The following is a 20309-nucleotide window of genomic DNA, read 5'->3' on the forward strand; positions in this document are numbered from 1 at the left end:
ATCTCCCACTTTTAAGATGTGCTATTTTTGAACCAGCTGAAAACACATTATCAAGGTGTAGGTGAGATGGTCCAGTGGTCAAAAGCATTTCCAGAGGACCTGAATTGAGTTCCTACACAGGGCAGCTCATAGCCTGTGACTCCAGGAGAAACAACACCCCCTTTGGTTGTGATTAGCTCCAGGATACACTTGGCAGATACTCACACAGACACATATGTATTTACATAGATAATTTTTTTTAATAAAGTATCATCAAGGACCAGAAAGATAGGTCAGTGGGCAAAGGTGCCTGCTGGCGAGACTGAAAACCCCCGAGTTCAGTGTCTGGGACCCACATGGTGGGAGGAGAGCACTGCCTCCTGGAAGTTGTCCTCTGCAACATGTCTGATGCTTCGAAACATGACTGAACAACATTTCACTATTCCATTGGATGGGTCTATCACAGTTATTTATTCAGCCATGGGGGTACATTTGGATTGTTTTCAGTTTGGGGCTTTGAAAGCACTGCCACAGATAATTGCAAACATTTTTTTTTTTGGTCAGGACCCCATGTAGCACAGGCTGGCCTCATTCATTATGTAGTCCAGGCTTGAATGCCTGATCTTCTTGCTTCCACTTCCCATGTGCTGACATTATGGAAAGGTAGCATCATATCCGGCTTGCAAACTTTTAAAAAATGATTATTTTATTATTATTTTCCTTCTTTTGTTTTCAATTTTTGACTCTCTCTTCATAGTTCTGGTTGTCTTGGAACTCACTATGAAGACCAGGCCAACTTTGAACTCACAGAAGACTACCTGCCTCTGCCTCCCATGTGCTAGGCCTAAAGGTGTGTGCCACCATGCCAGTGTTAAATGCAAGCTTTATTAAGGAACATGACGGGAGTTAGGAATGCTGCAATACATTTGTAACCCTGGCTTTGTTAGTGGTGGCTGCAGTCTGGGCCAGGTGTTTCCAAGTTCTTGGTCTCTTATTCAACAGACTGAAATAAGGGCTTACTTAGATTTGCAAAGAAAAACTTTATTCAAGGCAAACTCATGGGACAGATCAGAAAGGGACAGATATACTGTCATGATTGACAATGAGCCATGGGAATGAAGGTCCTTAAAGGCTCCAGTTACTCTTTGGAACTTCTTTTATAGGGTTCAAGAGGAGGAAGAGTTGGATACTAAGGGTGATTGTTTGTGTGGGTCTCTACTCTGATTGACAGATTGTTATATAACCATTCCTCTAGTGTGCATGGCCCATCCATATTATTTGATTTTAATCATATTCAAGCCCAATTATGAATATGCATAAGATGGCCAATAGGGGATTTCCCTATAAGTTCACTTTGAAGACAAAGTTTACTTTATTGTGCTTGAACCCTAAACTAGTTCAGGCATAGTGCTAAGATACTGAGAATACTTTTGAATAGAATCTGTCTATGTCTGATGATTGTTATGGGGAGCAGAAACTTATTCTGTTGCTCACAGAGGGTGTGCATGCAGCTCAGTGAAGGATAGGTGCATTATCTGGAGAGGAGAGTGTACTTGTATGAGTGGGTAAATGTCTCAGGATACCAAGTTTATTTTTAGCAGAGGGGTGTGTGCATAGCCCATACCAAGTGGAGTTCCAGGTTGCTAAACTGTCACCTATGCTTGCCTGTTTCATTCAGCAGTGTAAGGGAAATATGGGTTCTGAGAAGAGGGATGAGGTAAGAATTACTTATCAGTAAAAAAAAATTAGAACCCGCTAATTAAAAAGAAGCATTGGCTTTCTCCTGACAACACCCCCCTCGTGCTACCCAAGTGCTTATTTCTAGTTCTTATAGACCATGGTGTCCTTGAAGAGATTCACCTACCTCTGCCTCCCAAGTGCTGGGACTAAAGGTGTGAGCCACGACAGCCCAGCTTTTCCTGTGGGGAACTGCTAGCCTGAGCAGCCTCCTGGGTCTGGAATAGCACTTCCCACTTCAGGTGTCAGGCTGCAGGGGCCATGCCTGGTCCTAGTCCTTGCTCCCAGAGCTTTCTCTTTCTCTAGGTAGTGCTGCTGCAAAAGAGGATGGACTTGGAAAAGAGTCATCACAGTGTGGAGGCTCCCTGGCTTCCTGCTCATAGCAACCTTGTCGGCTGTTGGAGTGAGGCTCACTGAATCCGCTGTGCTGTCAGTGCATAAATCCCCAAAACATGAATTCATATTAAAGAAGAATGGTATTGGAACCGTGGGAGTCAGCGATTCTGCACAAAAAACTCTGTGAGATGTTTACTGTAGTCTGCCTCAAAGTGGGACCAAAAAAAAAAAAAAAAAAAAAAAAAAAAAAAAGAGCTGAGATTGGAGCTTTGAGAGGGTGAAGGCTGCCAATGAGCTCCACTCTCCGGTCATGAGAGGTGACTGAAGTCAGTGAAGTACTCCACATCCAGGGCTCATCAACAGATCTCGTGATGAAGATGGCTGGCTGATTAAGATGAGCGACCATTTAGAGTTGAATTAACAGTGAAGAAGCATATATCCACTGAGGAGTCAACATGGCACCTCCCACCCCCATTCCCAAATAAAACAGTGGGAAGTAACCAGCGCCTGCACGATTGTCTTAAATTGGAGGAGGACAGAAGACCTTAAAGAACTTTTAGTCATACCAGTGGATAAGAAACTGTTCTCAGCAGTGCTACTGAAGAAAGTCCCCGACTTCCTAACGGAGGCGGATAAACATAATGGACAAATTTTTGTCAGACCCTAGATTAGGGGCTGAACTCTGGAGTTCAGAATTCATGAGATTACCTATGGTTAAAAGTTATGAAGCTGGGTTTGACGAGGAACCACCCTTTTACCCCAGCCCATTCTTTTTGGAAGGAAGGTTCTGTTGTATTAACCTCCAAGGACTTGGTTTTGCCTCAGATAGTTGAGTGTTTGCACGCAGAATTTGCTTTTAACCTCTATCTCCCCGCCTAGAAACGCCCCCAGTCACTAGGACCAAGGCCAACCACGCATTTCCACCCATTTCCAAGGCCTCCGCCGCCAGCCGCGAGTATATCCTCTGCGCATGCTCACAACCGAGTCTCCGGTTGGTCGCCTAGGAGCGTGGGTATGTTTTCCCAGTATGCCCCGCGCTGCTATCATGGCTGCCCCCATGTACCTGTAGTCTCACATGGGACGCTAGTCCTGCGGGTGTCTTCACGGTACCTGTGGCCACTAGACGCCGGCTACTCTGGTCCCTCCTCCTTTCTCTTCCTCCTGCCCCGTGGGACCCTCGCGGAACCCCGTTTTGGGTATAGTGATGCCGGGAGGGATGTGGACGCCGGAGCTGGCGCTTCTGAGAGGCTTCTCCACGGAGGCGGAGCGGCTGTCCTGGAAGCAGGCGGGCATCTGTGGCTCAGGTGGGAGAGCGGCACCCTCGGGGAGTTAGGTTCGCACCAGAGCTGGGAGGGCAAGGGGTGGCAGCCCTGGATACAGAGTGGGTGTCAGGAGGGAGGAAATTTTGTTTGATGATCTGAGATCTGGCGATCTGGGAAAGTTCTGATGTGTAATTTAGGACGGACAGGTAAAGAGAATTCATCAGAGGAAAAAAAATTGCGGTTGTAAAATGTTGAGGCAAGTATGAACTAGGGAATCATGAGAGAACCGGTGTGTTTGGATTGGCCTCCTGTGGGGAATATTGAACGTGGGACTTCAGCAAAGGAAACTTTATGTAATGGATTATCATTTACACTTAAATTCTGTTAGTTTACCGGACCGATTTTCTTCTCTTACAGATGTTGGCGTTTTCTTGGACTTGCTGTTGGAAGGGAGCTATGAGGGCATGTTCTTACATTCAGTGACCCAAAATATTTTAAATTCAACAACGGTGGCTGAAGAAAAGATTGACAGCTACCTGGAGAAACAGATAGTAAATTTCTTGGATTGCTCGACGGATTTGGAAGAAATTGAAAGGTAGAATTGTATTTGAAATTTTCTCAGAGAAACACACTTGCAGGGGGCTGGAGAGATGGTTCAGTGATAAAGAGCAGGTTTAGAAGACCCGGGTTCAATTCCCAGCAGCCACTTGGTGGCTCACAACTGTACAACTCCAATTCCAGGGGATCCAACACCTTCTTCTGACACCCATGTGCACCAGGCACACATGTAGTACACATGTAGTACCCAGGCAAATCACTCATATGCATCAAGTAAGTAAATAAACTTTTAATTAATTAATTTCTATTTTTTATTATTTGTTTGTTTATTTATTTATTTATTTATTTTTGGTTTTTCTTTTTTTTTTTTTTTTTTTTTTTTTTTTAAATATTTATTTATTATGTATACAATATTCTGTCTGTATGCCTGAAGGCCAGATGAGGGCGCCAGACATCTTTACAGATGGTTGTGAGCCACCATGTGGTTGCTGGGAATTGAACTCAGGACCTTTGGAAGAGCAGGCAATGCTCTTAACCACTGAGCCATCTCTCCAGCCCCTTATTTTTGGTTTTTCGAGTCACGGTTTCTCTGTGGTTTTGGAGCCTGTCCTGGAACTAGCTCTTGTAGACCAGGCTGGTCTCGAACTCACAGAGATCCGCCTGCCTCTGCCTCCAAGATTTTATTTATTATGTATACAATGTTTTGCCTGCAGGACAGAAGAGGGCTTCAGGTCTTACAATAGATGGTTGTGAGCTACCATGTGGTTACTGGGAATTGAACTCAGGATCTCTGGAAGAACAGCCAGTGTTCTTAACCTCTGAGCCATCTCTCCAGCCCCCCCAAATTTTGAATACTTTTATGGCACCTTGGCACCACCATAAGCCCTGCTATTTAGCAGTTGGTAAACCTGGACTCATGATATGCCAAGTAATGTAATGTAAGGTCTCTAGCTCAGAAGATCTTCCAGAATGAAAAATGACAGTGATGTAGGATCAAAATGAGTTTTGTATATGAGAATAACACATGCTTGGTAGTCACTGCAAAAATTCCCAAAGCTTAGGTTTGATAAGTCTTAGCTATCAGCTTGTTTCCTTTTTATGTTTCTTCTTGTTTTTTGTTTCACTATGTAGCCTTGTCCTAGAACTCACCATGTAGACCAGGCTGGCCTCAAACTCACAGAGATCCACCTGCTTCTCTGCCTCCGAAGGGCCAAGATGAAAGAGGCGCATGCTTTAAAGGGGGTTGCTCATTTTCTTTAATGTGTAGGCATAACTTGAGTCCTGCTGTTTCCAGGTTACTGAGAGATGCTGGCATTTTCATTTATTCTGTTTCAGATTGTTATCTCTGAAGAGGTTAGAGAACTGCATGTGTTAATTGTGGAACCCTCAGTTTACCTTTCTTCAGTTAGGATGCCTGCACACTGGTTAAATCTAAACCTTCTAGAGGCTGCTCTTTTACTGTCCCGTGTTTGTTAGCATGCTTCCTCTTCTCATCCATCCATGACATCTGTCCAGAATTTTTAACCAGCTCCAAAAGTCATACAGTTTCATTCTGCCCTGTTGTTTACAGAATAATTTCATACAGTCGTTTGAGGGATAAACCAATTACCTTGTTGGGTTGTGAAGATAAATAAGACAACATATATTCATAAATAGTTCACTGATGAGCGTTACTATTTATTTTTCTTTTCTTTTTTCTCTCTCTCTCTCTTTTTTTTTTTTTTTTTGGTTTTTTGAGACAGAGTTTCGCTGTAGTTTTTAGAGCCTATCCTGGAACTAGCTCTTGTAGACCAGGCTGGCCTTGAACTCCCAGAGATCCGCCTTCTGAGTGCTGGGATTAAAGGCACGTGCCACCACCTTCAGCTAGTATTTATTTTTCAAGCTAATACAATTCTGTTTCATTTTTTTCTAATTTTCAATATTGTCAGTCTTGATTTTGTTATTGTTGTTTGTGACTATGTCTTGTATTACACATTTGGCCAGGGCTTGCAGTAACCTCCAGATTGGCCTCAAACACATAATCCTTTTGCCTTAGCTCCCCAAATTTGGGGATTGAAGGTATATACCGCCATGCCCAGGTCATTTTTGAGTCTTTTTTTCCCCCTCTTTCTCCCCCTCCCCTCCCCCTCCTCCTCTTCCTCCTCCTCTTTTGTCACTTGGGATTGAGTTTAGGGCTTCTCACTTACTGGGTACACATTCTAACATTGAATTGTATCTCTAACTCTTTTTTATATTTTTTATTTTGAGGCAGGGTCTTACTAAGCTGTCCAGAGTGTCTTTGAACTTATGATCCTCTTGTGTCAGCCTCTTGCTTCAGTACGAGGCCTGGCTTTGGTCTTGATTCTTATTTGCTGGCTGATGTGTTTGTACTATAGTAAAGTTAACCTTGTGGTACCCATTCACATCTCTCCTCTTCCTTCCCCAGCGCCACTTGCATACACACAGATGCACTGTTCACAGGCGGACCAGAATTGTAGTTTAAAAGATGCACTTTGTTTGACCTGTTTTAGGACACACTCTCCAGGAGAATATTTTGATGATGGGCATATTCTGTGTCTCATGTAGTCAGTATGCTAGCCACTTTTCATACTGAGCTATTGAGTACTTGAAATATGGAGTTTGTGCCTAATTTAAGTTAAATTAGATTTGCATTTATGTTAAATTTTAAAAAAGATTTATCTGTTTTTATTTTATATGTCTGGGTATTTTGCCCATACCAAAGCACACCATGTGCATGCAGTGCATGTGGAGGTCAGAAGAGGGCGGCAGATCCCCTGGAGATGGAGTTACAGACAGTTGTTAGCAGCCTTGTGCATGCTGGAAACATAACCTGAGTACACTGGAAGGGCAGCCAGTGTGCTCAACTGCTGTGCCATCTCTACAGCCCTAGGTTAAATTCAGCTTAAAACTGCATGTGGCTGGCTAATGGATTTATTAGATATTACAGATATAAATTGTACTTTATTAGGGTAGTTTCAACTATTACTTGATGGTTTCTTTTTTTCTTTGTTTGTTTTTTTTTTCCAGACAGGGTTTAGCTGTGGAGCTCTGACTGCCCTAGAAATTACTTTGTAGACTAGGCTGGTTTCAAACTCAGAGAGATCTGCCTGTCTGCCTCCTGAGTGCTGGGATTAAAGATGTGCACCACCACCACTTGGCCTAGTTTTTTTTTTCTTAATTAAACTGAAATTAAGTAACATACATGCAAGTATATGGTGTTAGTAGTTGATATTTGTTCATTTTCTGTGCTGGTTAGTTTCTGTCAACTTGACACAAACCTAGATATATCTGAGAACAGGGACTCTTAATTGAGAAAACGCCTCCATAAGATTGGCCTAAGCACGTCTGTAGGGCATTTTCTTGATTAATGATTGAAATAGAAGGGCGCAGCTCACCATGGCCACCCCTGGGTGGACAGCCCTGAATGGTATTAGAAAGCAGGCTGAGGAAAGCCATGGAGAGCAGGCAAGTAAGCAGCATTCCTCCACAGCCTCTGCTTTAGTTCCTGCCTACGTGTTCCTGACTTAAGTTCCTCTTGATTGATCTCACTGATGGCGTGTGACCTGAGGAGTAAGCTGAAACCAACCCTTCCCCCCCCCCCCCAACTTGCTTTTGGTTGGGGCACTTTGTTTTTGTTTTTGTTTTTTTTTAATCACAGCATAGAATCCCTAACTAAGACATTTACCATTCTTGTTTTTAGACAGCAGCTGGTATTCCTACTTGGTGTGAGCAGCCTGCAGCTTTTTGTTCAGAGTAACTGGACTGGGCCTCTTGTGGACTTGCACACTCAGGATTTCTTACCACCTGTTCTGTTTGAACAGTTTAGTGAGGTATGCTTCTTGGAAATGTCATATACAGTTTCTTTTTTTCTAAATGTGATTCTTTTCAAATAGGTGTTTGTAAATTGGAGTTAACAGTAAGTAGGAAATAGATGACTTTGTAGTTTGCACAAACTACTGAGAATGTTCATTGATCTTCTGACCCCCACGTATATGCAGTGGCATTTGCATTGATATCATCCATATATATTGCACACATTGTAACACATGTACATCACATGCATGCACATTTGCATGCACACCCACAAAGAACATGTCTCCATTGCACTCAGCACCTAGTTAATAGAGTACACATGATCATTGTCATAGAGCAGAGCTTCTGATGGCTTTTCCTAGATCTTGATCCCTGTCTTGATTTGGTGGTTATATATGGTGGGGCCAGTGAGGTCCTCTCAGCTCTTTTCTTTTGGACTTGTAGCCTTCTCTATTTGCCGTTGAGTTCTACGAACAATTGTATCCTCTTTTCTATTTCAATTGTACTGGGAATTGAACCCATGGCTCAGCATGGTAGATACATACTCTGCCACTGAGTTAAACTCCCATCTGATTTCAACAAGCCTGGGCACACTGCATTGGAAGCCCCCATGTGCATCCCAGTAGTACCTTCTGACACCCACTTTGCTGGAGCACTTGAAACATTTCCTTGTTGATCATTGTGTGCTTTTCTTCATATTCACGTTTCCCTAGGAAACGTGCTCTTTAGTGTTGCCTGGTTATGCCCATAAGTCATTGAATGTATAGGTTATTTTTTTACTTCTCATATTTAGTGATATATTTGAAGTTATACTTTTTATTATTCTTGTTATTTTTGAAATTGAGACAGGCTCTCACTATGTAGCCATGGCTAGTCTGGAACTCATTATGTAGACCAGGCTGATCTTGAACTCATAGTGATTGTCCTGTCTGTGCCTCCCAAGTGCTGGAATTAAAGGTGTTGTCACTACAATTGGCCTTGTTATTTTTTAAAAAAGAACTTTTTATATGTGTGTGTTTTTATATGTAAACAAGGCTGCACATGTGCATATGGAGATCAGAAGACAATCTTGGGTGTTGGTGCTTGCCTCTCACCTAGTGTGGGACGGGATCTTGGGATCTTTTGTGGTTTGTGCTGTGTATAGCCTGGCCTTTGAATTTCCCAGAGTTCTCCTGTCTCCACTTCCCTTCTCTCTTTTGAATACTGGAATTATAGATGTTTGCTACTGCACCCAGCTTTCCCATGGATTCTGGGGTCCAAACTCGGTTCCTCTGACTTGTTCTACAAGTGCTTTACTTTTTTTTTTTTTTGTTCAAGAACTGGTTTATTATTTTCAATTTCCCTGCTTGAAGTCAAAAGTATTTCCCAAGCTTGACCCCCGAGTTCCAGCCCTGAACCAACTCCAAGATTGTACACACACACACACACAGAGAGAGAGAGAGAGAGAGAGAGAGAGAGAGAGAGAGAAGAGAAGAGGAGAGGAGAGGAGAGGAGAGAGAAGGCCCGGGGGGGGGGGGGAAAGAGAGAGAGAGAGAGAGAGAGAGAGAGAGAGAGAGAGAGAAGGCAGGCCCTGGGCATGGAAAGCAAACACTCTGGCACTGATCTATACCCTTAACCTCTTGGGAGGCATTTTTATAAGTAGGAGATAACCTCCGAGGCAAATAAGCTGGCAATCAGACAGAATAAACCATAAAAACTCAAATCAGGCCAGCATCTCTGAAAAGGCTCCCCATAACTCTCTCTCCCTCACGCCTGCATTTGGCTTTAGCAGACTGACCTCCAGTCTGGTTCCCCAACATTCCACGCACATTCACTCCTGAGTCCCTCTTCTGGTCTTGCTGTTCCTGCTGTCTGGAGCGCTCTCAGTCCCCTTAACACACATGATTCCAACCTTTGCTTGAGGCCACTGCTTGAAGATGACTTGAAGTAACCTCTCTCTGCAAGTACTTTACTAGTTAAGTGGTCTTCTCAGCTGGGTTGAAACTTTGATCTGGGGACCAGTGCTTCAGTATCTTATTGCTGTTATTTGCCTGTGTTGATTTATACTTAAATATTTGCAAGTATGCTTTGTTATAGATAGTTACCAAAGCAAAGTTAATTTCTCCTGCTTTCATGTATGATTTTGTCATTGGTAGAGCTGTTTTCCATCCACTCATTGGTGCTAATCACCCCCAAAGGGATAGTACTGAAAGCTCATGTCAGATCAGGGGTCGCCTCTGACACTGGAAGGTTGCCCCCTCACACTGCAAGGCTAACTTTCACACTGGGAGGCATCCTGTACACTAGGAGGCCATTCTTCACACTATTAGGCCATCCTTCATACTAGGAGCCCATCCTTTACACTAGGAGCCATCCTTCACACTAGGAGCCCATCCTTCACACTAGGAGCTATCCTTCACACTGGGAGCCATCCTTCACACTAGGAGCCATCCTTCACACTAGGAGCCCATCCTTTACACTAGGAGCCCATCCTTCACACTAGGAGCCATCCTTCACACTAGGAGCCCATCCTTCACACTAGGAGCCATCCTTCACACTGGGAGCCATCCTTCACACTAGGAGCTATCCTTCACACTAGGAGCCCATCCTTTACACTAGGAGCCCATTTTTCACACTAGGAGCCCATCCTTCACACTAGGAGCCCATCCTTCACACTAGGAGCTATCCTTCACACTAGGAGCCCATTTTTCACACTGGGAGCCATCCTTCACACTAGGAGCCATCCTTCACACTAGGAGCCCATTTTTCACACTAGGAGCCCATTTTTCACACTAGGAGCCCATTTTTCACACTAGGAGCCCATCCTTCACACTGGGAGGCCATCCTTCACACTAGGAGCCATCCTTCACACTGGGAGCCATCCTTCACACTGGGAGCCATCCTGCACACCGGAAGGTTATTCCTAGCACTAGAAGGCTATCCTTTTACTTGAAGGTGTCCCTTCATAGTGGAAGGCCACCCCTCACACTGGGAGGTTGCCCTTCACAGGGGAGCTTGTCCTCAATGTAATCTGGCTATATAAGTTTGGCTCATACTTCCAGATGTTTCGTTTCCTACACTGTGCTGATGAATGTGTATTTTCTGTCTTTCTTGGGGAATTGTTTTGTTTTTCCCTTTACTTTGTCTTTTATTTATTTATTTTTTGAAACAGGGTTTCTCCACGTATCGCAAGCTGTCCTGGAACTCACTCTGTTAGACCAGGCTGGCCTTGAACTCACAGAGATCTGCCTGCCTATGTCCCTGAGTGCTGGGATTAAAGGCGTGCACCACCACTGCCTGGCTTGTTTTGTCTCTTTCTATTGAAACTATAAGTAATCCTTTTAAAAATGGGCTATTCCCCCCCTGCTCTTGAAGCATAGTTAGAAACCTGCCATGAAGCCTGTATTGTGTACAGGGGTAAGAGCTATGGGTAGCACTTCTCACATTGTGATCTAGGGTAAGAGAGGATGAGAACTTACCTTTAATCTGGCCATCCATTCATTCATTCATTCATTCATTCATTCATTCACTGTATGTTATTTGTTAGTCCCAACTTCTGAGATTCGGTCATTTGATGTGGGAAGTCCTTCTGTCTATCTTTTACTTTTATTGGTTAATGAATAAAGCTGTTTTGGCCAGTGGTTTAGCAGAATAGGGCAAGGTGGGAATTCCAAGCAGATAGAGGAGGAGAGAGTTGGTGGAATGAGTGAGAAGCCACGTAGCTGTCTGCAGGAGACAGACACTCCGCGGAGCCCACCAAAACCTTGCCAGTAGGCCCTGACCTCGTGGTGATATACAGATTAATGGAGATGGGTTAGTTTAGGATATAACAGCTAGCTAGAAATAAGCTTAAGCTATTGGTCAACTAGTATTGCAGATAATATAGTTTCTGCGTGATTATTTTGAGTCTGGGCAGCCGGGAACTAATGAACAGCCTCCGTTAACAGGCATTGAATTGTAGGCCTGGGAATTGCTATCAAGACAATGATATCATGGCTGTGTTGTCTAACTTTTGTTACCTTATTAAACTGCTTGCTTGTTATTTGTATGTAGGGGTTTTAGGTAGAAGACAGAGATAGAACAGAGCATACTTCTCATCTCAAAGTGAGTGGATGGTTCCCCTTAGAGGCCTGTCTTACATCTGCTTGCTCTTCACCAGAGTGACTTGGGCCTTAGGAAATATGTCCTGATAAGACATGAGCTCCAGTCTGATGTGAGGAGCACAGGTTAGCCACTTGAGTTCCTGTCTGATCTGAGGAGAACAGGTTAGCCAGTTGAGCCTAGTCTGGTCTGAGGAGTATAGGTTAGCCACTGAGTTCCAGTCTCATATGCAGAGCCCAGTCTAGCCTGAGGAGCACAGATTAGGCAGTTACTTTTTGAGTTGCTCTTCAATGATGTGGGATTTCCCCTCTGTATTATTAGTTAATAACTGTATCATTAGTTAATAAAGAAACTGGCTTAGCTTGATAGGGTAGAACAGAGATAGGAGGGAAAAACTGAACTGAATGCTGGGAGAAAGGAGGCAGAGTCCAAGAGAAGCCATGGAGCTGCCGCCTGAGACAGACATGCTGCAGCCTTGCTGATAGGCCATGAGCCTCATGATAAAATATAATATAATGGAGATGGGTTAATTCTAGACATAAGAGTTAGCCAATAAGAAGCTAGAGGTAATGGGCCAAGCAGTAATTTAAATAATGTAGTTTCAGTGTTATTATTTTTGGAAGTATGGGTAGTCAGGAAAAAGAACGAGTGGCCTCTAACAACACTTCAGTTTATCCATCCATCCATCTATTGATATATTTATTTATTTATGGCATGTATTTTGCTATGTTGCTTAGACTGCTGTTGATTCTGAACTCCTGGGCTCAAGCCACCTTTATGCATCAGTCTCCTAGAGAGTGGGGACTACTTCATGCACCATCATGGCTGTCTTGACTTTTATGGATCTATTTCCTCACTTTCTAAAATTTATATTCTTTTTTTTTTTTTTTTTTTGGTTTTTCGAGACAGGGTTTCTCTGTGGTTTTGGAGCCTGTCCTGGAACTAGCTCTTGTAGACCAGGCTGGTCTCGAACTCACAGAGATCCGCCTGCCTCTGCCTCCCGAGTGCTGGGATTAAAGGCGTGTGCCACCACCGCCCGGCAGTTAAAATTTATATTCTTACTTATATTGTGTGTGCATCTTCTTCTGTGTGTATGTTTGTTTGTTTGTATGTGCCTGTATGTGCACATCTTATCAAAGCCTGAGGTTTACTTTGAATGCTTTCCTCTATTCTACCTCATCATTTTTTATTTTTTCAGTTTTTAAATTTGTTAGTTTTATTTTATGTGTGTGTGTGTGAGTGTTTTCCCTGCATGTATGCATGTGTAGTCTACTCATGCTGAGTTGGTCAAGAGGGGTTGAATTCCTTGGAACTGTAGCTGTAGATGGCTGTGAGACATGGTATGGATGCTGGGGATCCCCCAGGTCTTCTGCAGGAACAAGAGCACCTAGCTCTTAGCTGCCAGCCATCCCTTTAGCCCTTCTCACCTATATTTTTGAGGCAGTCTTTCACTGAGAGCTCATTTTCTGGAGCCCATTGATTTGACTAAAATGACTGACGAGGAAGCTGATTGGGTCCTCCTGGCTCTGCATCCTCAGCATCGGGATTACTTTCCACTAAACTGAGGGCTTATTTTCTTTCCAAGGTGGGTGCTGGGATCTGAACTCAGGTCCTTAGGTTTGTGCAGAAAGCACTTTACCCACTGAGCTTTCTCCGCAACCCCACGCCTTCCTCTTTGGGGACCCTTCTATTAACTATAGCCTGTAGTCTGCCCACTGTTGGATGTGAACGACCTGGTTGTTAATTGTCATTGATGGAAATTAGGGAATGGATGTGCTGCATAATAACCTTTGCCATGAGTGAATTTTAACTGAATATACATATATAACACATATAGTACTTATATTTTAAATAAACAGTATACTCTTCATGTAGGGTTACTCCATGTTTTGAGACTGTCCTCACTGTACTGGAACCCACTATATGGTCAGAGATCTGCCTGCTTCTGCCTCCTGAGTGCTAGGAAGGGCGTGTGCTCTACACCTGGCACAGGATTACTTAAGAAGGGGTATCTTGAAGGACATGTGACGTAGTAATGCTCATCCATCGCTAGCATTTTCAGAGTTCCCCTTTCCTTCTGTTCTCTGTTGACACAGGGTCCTACTGTATTGCTTAGGTTTGACATCAGCCTTTGACCTTAAGATCTAACCATGCTTTTTTTCCTTTGACAAATATAAAAGAAGCCCTGTCCCTAACAACATGCATATACCTGTTTATGACTCTGGAGGCAGGGACTGGGAGAATGGAGCCGATAAATGCAATAGCTGACCTTATTCAGAGCATCAGACAGTTTATACTTTAAAGGTTAAGAAGAGTCATGTGAGTAATACATCCAATCACAAGGGCGAGCTGCACATGGTGGGCAAGTCACTTGTGACTGAAACCTGTTCTTCCATAGACATAGAAATAAACAACAGCCCGTTGTAATTAATAATAATCTGAAGCAAACTCACTCCCATCCGCTACAGAGTGGTATGAAAACACATTCCAAGAACAACTCTGTGTCTTAAAGAAATAGGTCACAAGATTCTTGTTTTCTTTTTTTTTTTTTTTTTGGTTTTTTTCAGACAGGGTTTCTCTGTGGCTTTTTGGAGCCTGTCCTGGAACTAGCTCTGTAGACCAGGCTGGTCTCGAACTCACAGAGATCCGCCTGCCTCTGCCTCCTGAGTGCTGGGATTAAAGGCGTGCACCACCATCACCCGGCCGATTCTTGTTTTCTTGAAGTTTTCTCACAAGTACTCAGAATTCTCCTCACATGAGTCCCTCCTTAGACCATGTTTGGACATACATGCATTTAAACTTCTGGACCCAAGTGATCCCCTTGCCTCAGCTTCTTGGGTATTTGGGATTATTGATGCACCCCATATACCCAGTCAATTAAAAACTTTCTTTAACATTTTTATTGGGTTCCTGTTTCTTTGAATTTAGAGCATTTGTGTGGCTGTCTGACAGGGCAGGATGGGTTTGTAGGTCTCTAGTGACATTTATAAGGGTGTAGACATTTCTGATGTCTATTACTGTGTAATTAATGAATGTTCTCATTTCTTAGCTGAATTAATGGAAACATCTGTGTATTATTATGACATGTAACAGTGAATATTTTGTTAAATTGTGTAACCTTGCACACCTTTTTCAGGTCAAAGGACTGGATGCTATTATTCTGGGCCTGCTCATTCTAGATGGTGAATCTGTCTACAGCTTGACCTCAAAGCCCATACTGCTGTTAATAGCACACATTATCCTAGTGAACGTCAGACATAAGTTAACAGCTCTCCAGGTAAGGCAAGGGAAGGCTCTGAGCATTCCACACAGGTCCCTTCTGTGCCTTTTAACGTCAGACTAATGCTGTCTGTGTCTCAGTAGATTTTGTTTTCTGTATCTTCTTTGAGAGACTTAGAAGTCTCATGAAAATAAAAAAAAAAAATTCTTGTGAGATAAATCTTGTATAAGATCAGTGTGTATGGAGCCTCTTTAGAAGGAGAGAGAGAGTGTATGTGTGCGTGCGTGTGTGTGTTTTCATTCTTTGAATTTTAAGTAAAGCTTCTAAAGTTCATTCATGGTCTGTTACAGATTTGAGCTAATGATAGCCAATAGCAGTGGGAATGGAAGGGATCTGAATTACTGGCTTCTGGTTTCTTTCTTCCCCCCGTACCCCGCCACCCCAGACAAGGTTTCTCTGTAGCTTTGGAGCCTGTCCTGAAACTAGCTCATGTAGACCAGGCTGACCTCAAACTCAGAGATTCGCCTGAGTGCTGGGATTCAAGGTGTGTGTCACCACTGGCCGGCAGGCCTCTGGTTTCTTTGTGTTGAATGTAGTAGAGCTATCTGTTGTGTGGCTTCTTCGGGTCATATACACCAGTGAGGAGGAGCAATCATGCCGAAAGTTGGTAGGTAGTCGTATACACAGTGAGGAGAAGCAATCATGCAGGAAGTTGGTAGGCACTAGGAATGTCATGCTGGAAGTCAAAGGTCTCAGGTTTAGGTGGAGGTTAGCTGTGGAGCGTGTAGTCTGCATGGTGACTGCTTAGCTCTAATGTGTGGAAGTTTGAGAGCAGCTGCAGTCTGTCAACAGATGGGTTGAGTTGTGTTCCAATAAAGCATTATTTGTGACTGGGCATGGTGGTGTACACCTTTAATCTCAGCACTCAGGATGCAGAGGTAGAGACAGGTGGACCTCTGAGTTGGAGGTCAGCCTGGTCTACAGAGTGAGTTTCAGGACAGCAAGGGCTATACAGAGAAACCTTGTTTTGAAAAACCAAAAATCAAAAACAAGCAAATTCTTCTTTTTCCATGTATGGATATTTTGCCTGGCTTCATGCTGTACCACTTGAAGCTGCAGCACTCTAGAAGCTCCGTGTATTTATTATGTGCAGCTGAAAAGGAGATGGGGCTGTTGCACACAGTTGAACAAGGAAACTGTTCAACTAATACTGGTAGGAGCAGTCTCTGTAGGGAAAGCAACCTTCAGGCTGTAAACGTGGGTATGGGTGGAGGTGTGGGAGCTGGGGGAAAGTTGGCATGGACATTTTCTGCACATTGTGTCAACATCCTCACACAGACTAGGGAAGCCATTTCCCTGAGCCTCACCTGGGGAAGGCTTGCCAATTTCCACAGGTCTAAGGCATTGGGGTTCCTGACATGGCTATGGCCTTGTCAAACAATACACATTCCCTCAGGATTCTACATGCTCCCTATGTGAGTGTGTACTGCATGCATGCTGGGTACCTGCAGAGGCCAGAAGAGGGTGTCAGATCTGGAACTGGACTTACAGATGCCTCTTAGCTACCATATGGGTGCTGGGAATCGAACTCAGGTCCTCCAGAAGAGCAGCTAGTTCTCTTCTTAATCTTGGAGCCATCTCTCCAGCCCTTCCCCCACTTTTTAGTGGCATGATGAATATTTACAATACCCTCTCTTTTTATAGACTTTGTTTTTAATTATGTGTTTGTGTCTCTGTGTGGGTCATGCAGGTGAGTACACATGCCAGAGGAGGCCAGAGGTCTGAGTCCCTTTGCCGTATTTGTGGATCTGTGTGTCATACCCACTCTCCCCTCTTCCCACCCTGGCTGCTCAGTCTCTAGACGGGAATTAGTAGCATGTACCTGCTGAGTAAGTCTCAGCTTTGACATCAGGCCACAGTTCTCTCGTCTCTCCCCAGCTGTGTGACCTGAGGCCAGGTGTTCTCTCTAGCCGACAGTTGCCTAGCCTGGTGAGACTCTAGGATCAGTGCCCAGCACTGGGGGAAGAAAAGAGGAAACCTCAAACAGAATGAGTTCCTTTTTGACTGTTTCACTGAACCTGCCATGGAGAAGACTAGCGCATCTTCTCAGTCTGTGTTGACTGGTCAGTGCCTTAACAGGAGGTTTCCGTTTTTCAGCACCTCAGTTTTTCTGCTGTGTACTTCTTAGCAAGTGAAACAGGCATTTGCATTTCCCAGTAGAGCGGAAGGGAAAGCGCCTGATGGGCTCTGCACTTCTACCTGTCACAGACCCTCACTTCAGGGTTAAAATCATAGAACCCATCTTAACGAGCTCAGCGCCTTAGGTCATGTGTTTTCTTAACAGCTCAGTCCTTTTGACTGGAGGCAGCTGAATTCCCTTGTCTGGAAAGGGAAAGAGCAAGCTGCCAGGCCTGACTCAGCGTCCTGATGGCAGATAAGGGAGAGAGTGAAGTGTAGACTGACTTCACTAGGCTCAGTGACTGGAAAGAGGAAAGTACGGCAGCGCCTCAGAGAATTCCTCTAAAGTAAACTGATTTGAACTTCCTTCCTCTTAGATAATCCCGCTTTCCTTTTCTGGACTGAAAAGCAGCGTTAGTAGTGTAAAAGGATTTCACTGCAAAGTCAGAAATTCACGTGTGACTTCAATTATACTCGTTGCATGTAGCTGATCGGAAGGGGACCCTTCCCCTTGTCTGTGGTATTAAGGATTGAATCGAGCGTCTGGGCTGCGCTGGATAAGTGCTCTTGCTGTTGATCCTCCAGCCCTCTCTCCAAGCTTTGATCCTTCTGTTTCAGTGTTCCAAGTTCAGACCTGCTACACCAGGTCTGGGAGAAAGGCACTCCTGAATCAAATGAGATATTACATTCAAGTAAAAGATGCTTTTGATAATTCAGCATGATCTATTAGTAACTATTGCTACTGAAAAATAAAAGTTTCTTACACAGTCATGTAATATAATTCAGGATAGCAATTTTTTTTTTTTTGAGATGAGATCGCAAGGTAGCTAAAGCTAACTACCTTAACTACCTGGTTGAGATTGTAATTCTCCTGCTTCTGCTTCCTGAGTGCTGAGCTTGTGGGTATGAACCATTTGCCTGCCTAACTTACTTTAGATGGCCCAGTATATACTCAGACTTTTTTTTTATTGTTATTTATTGAGCTCTACATTTTTCTCTGTTCACCTCCCTATACTTAGACTTTTTAATAACCCTTTAAAAATATGTATTATGGCTTACACAGATACACTAATAGAGACATGAATACATAGAGAAGAATATCTATGTTAGTAATCTTTGTTATGGCCTTTTCTAGAGGAAGACAGGATTGAGACAGATAAGAGAGACAGTGTGTGTGTGTGTGTGTGTGTGTGTGTGTGTGTGTGTGTGTGTAGAGGCCAGGGATTGAGACAGATAAGAGAGACAGTGTGTGTGTGTGTGTGTGTGTGTGTGTGTGTGTGTGTAGAGGCCAGGGGTCAATGTTAGGTGTCTTCCTTCATTGCTCTACATTTAATTTTTGTTTTGTTTTTGCTTTTGAGACAGGGTCTCTTTATATAGCCTTGGCTGTCATGGAACTCACCATGTAGATCAGGCTGGCCGTGAACTCTAGAGATTCATTTGTCTCCACTCCACAGTGTTGAGGGTGCAGATGTGTACTGTTTATACCACCTTATTACAGCTTCTTGTTCTGTTTCTTCTTCTTTCCTGTTCGTCTGTCCATCTGTCCATCCGTCCATCCACCCGTCTATCTAATCCATCGTGTGTGTGTGTGTGTGTGTGTGTGTGTGTGTGTGTACCTGTGTGATTCATGGAGTCCAGAGGAGAATGTCACTTCTTCTTGTACTGCCTCATTCCCTCAAGATGGCTGCACTGACTCTGAAGTGCTGTCTGTGCTAGGCCCACTGGTGAGTTCCTGAGATACTCTCTGTCTGATCCCCAGTTCTTAGTCATAGTCAGGTGTGGTGTTTTTATGTGGGTGATGGTGATTTGAACACTTGGTCCTTATGTCTGTGTAGCTATGGCTCTTACCTGCTGAGTCTTCTCCCTGGTTCTTGTCTCTCTTGATAAGGATGTATTGATAAACAAGAGGAAGCATGAGTGAATTAAAGGAAAACCTGATCTGTGCTCAGTTCGTACGTCAGTTGAGTTGTTTTCCCTTGGGTTGTGAAGGGAATGGAGCGTCATGGCAGAGCAGGGAGGGCGCTTGGCGTAGGGAGGTGGTGTGTCTGAAGCGACGTCAGAAAGTAGGAATGGAGACAGAGCAGCAGCTTTTTTTTGATCCTGGCGAGAGCATAGCATTCGTGATTAAGCTTATCTAGGAATGAGTCTCAAGAGTGTGAAAATAATCCAAGAACTAGTCTCACTTAGTGCAGTGTTTTTCCTAAGCGTCTCTTAATTTCAGCTTCGATGGTGCTTTTTTCTAGAGCTTGCCGTGGTGGACTCTGAGATATGTGAATATTCACCAACAGTTGCTTGAGGAGCGTTCGCCTCAGCTTTTCGCTCTTGCTGAAAACTGTATTGATCAAGGTATGTAGCATATTTTTAAAATATTTATTTATTACTGTTGTACACATGTGCAAATATTTATGCATGTGAAGGTCAGAGGACAACTTTGGAGTACACATTTTCTGTTTTGTTTTGAGATATGGTTTCTCTGTGTAGCTCTGACTGGCCTGGAACTTGCTTTGTAGACCAGGTGACCTCGAACTCACAGAGATCCTCCTGCCTTTGCTTCCTGAGCGCTGGGTTTAAGAGGCACACCACCACTGTCTGGCTTGGCATAGACACTTTCATTTCACCTCTTGTGGAATCTGCGAGTCAAGCTCAGGTTGCCAGGCTGCCATGGTGAACACCTTTACTTGCTCAGCCACTTTGCTGGTTGGTTGTTTTTGAGACAGGTTTTGCTGTGTATACCTAGCTGGGCTAGAATTCACTGTGTAATCCTCATCTGGCCCCAAACTCATAATCTTCCTGCTTCAGCCTGTGTTATAAATGCTGTCTGCTGTGCCTAGCTTAGAAGACTTTTGTTTGATACAAATATGTACCCCATTCTAATTTCTTGTCTGAGATGTTTCATTTGAATCTATTCTTTGACTTATTTTTGTGGCTTCTTGTATGAAGTTGTTTCTTTTTCTTCTGGATGGGTACTCACGAATTACTAGGTGTCTGAGTGCTGAATCCCTTTTTGTTTTCTCCGATATTGAAGACCAAGCCCAGGGCCTTGCACATGTAGGTGGTGCTTTGCTTCATAACAGCATCTCTTTCTCACCGTTTTTGTCTTTTGAATTTTCAAAAACAAGGTCATGCCAGGTAGTGGTGGTGCATGC

At 43.7% G+C, this 20309-nt stretch overlaps 1 protein-coding gene across 3 annotated transcripts in view; it reads left to right on the forward strand.

The window, feature by feature from the left end:
• The first annotated feature begins 3093 nt into the window (after nucleotides 1-3093).
• The window catches only part of Ttc27 (tetratricopeptide repeat domain 27), a 126780-nt gene continuing 109564 nt past the window's right edge, over nucleotides 3094-20309 (forward strand). For all 3 annotated transcript variants that reach the window (XM_041631073.1, XM_041631075.1, XM_041631074.1), the window contains exons 1-5: nucleotides 3094-3356; nucleotides 3732-3909; nucleotides 7573-7702; nucleotides 14902-15042; nucleotides 19407-19509. In XM_041631073.1, coding sequence (XP_041487007.1) covers nucleotides 3257-3356; nucleotides 3732-3909; nucleotides 7573-7702; nucleotides 14902-15042; nucleotides 19407-19509 — 652 coding nt within the window. In that variant the 5' untranslated portion in view covers nucleotides 3094-3256. The remainder of the gene's footprint in view (nucleotides 3357-3731; nucleotides 3910-7572; nucleotides 7703-14901; nucleotides 15043-19406; nucleotides 19510-20309) is intronic.

The sequence above is a fragment of the Microtus oregoni genome, unplaced genomic scaffold (genome assembly GCF_018167655.1).
Source record: "Microtus oregoni isolate MIOR12 unplaced genomic scaffold, Mior012 000036F_ref0000092, whole genome shotgun sequence".
In the NCBI taxonomy this organism is placed as follows: Eukaryota; Metazoa; Chordata; class Mammalia; order Rodentia; family Cricetidae; genus Microtus; species Microtus oregoni.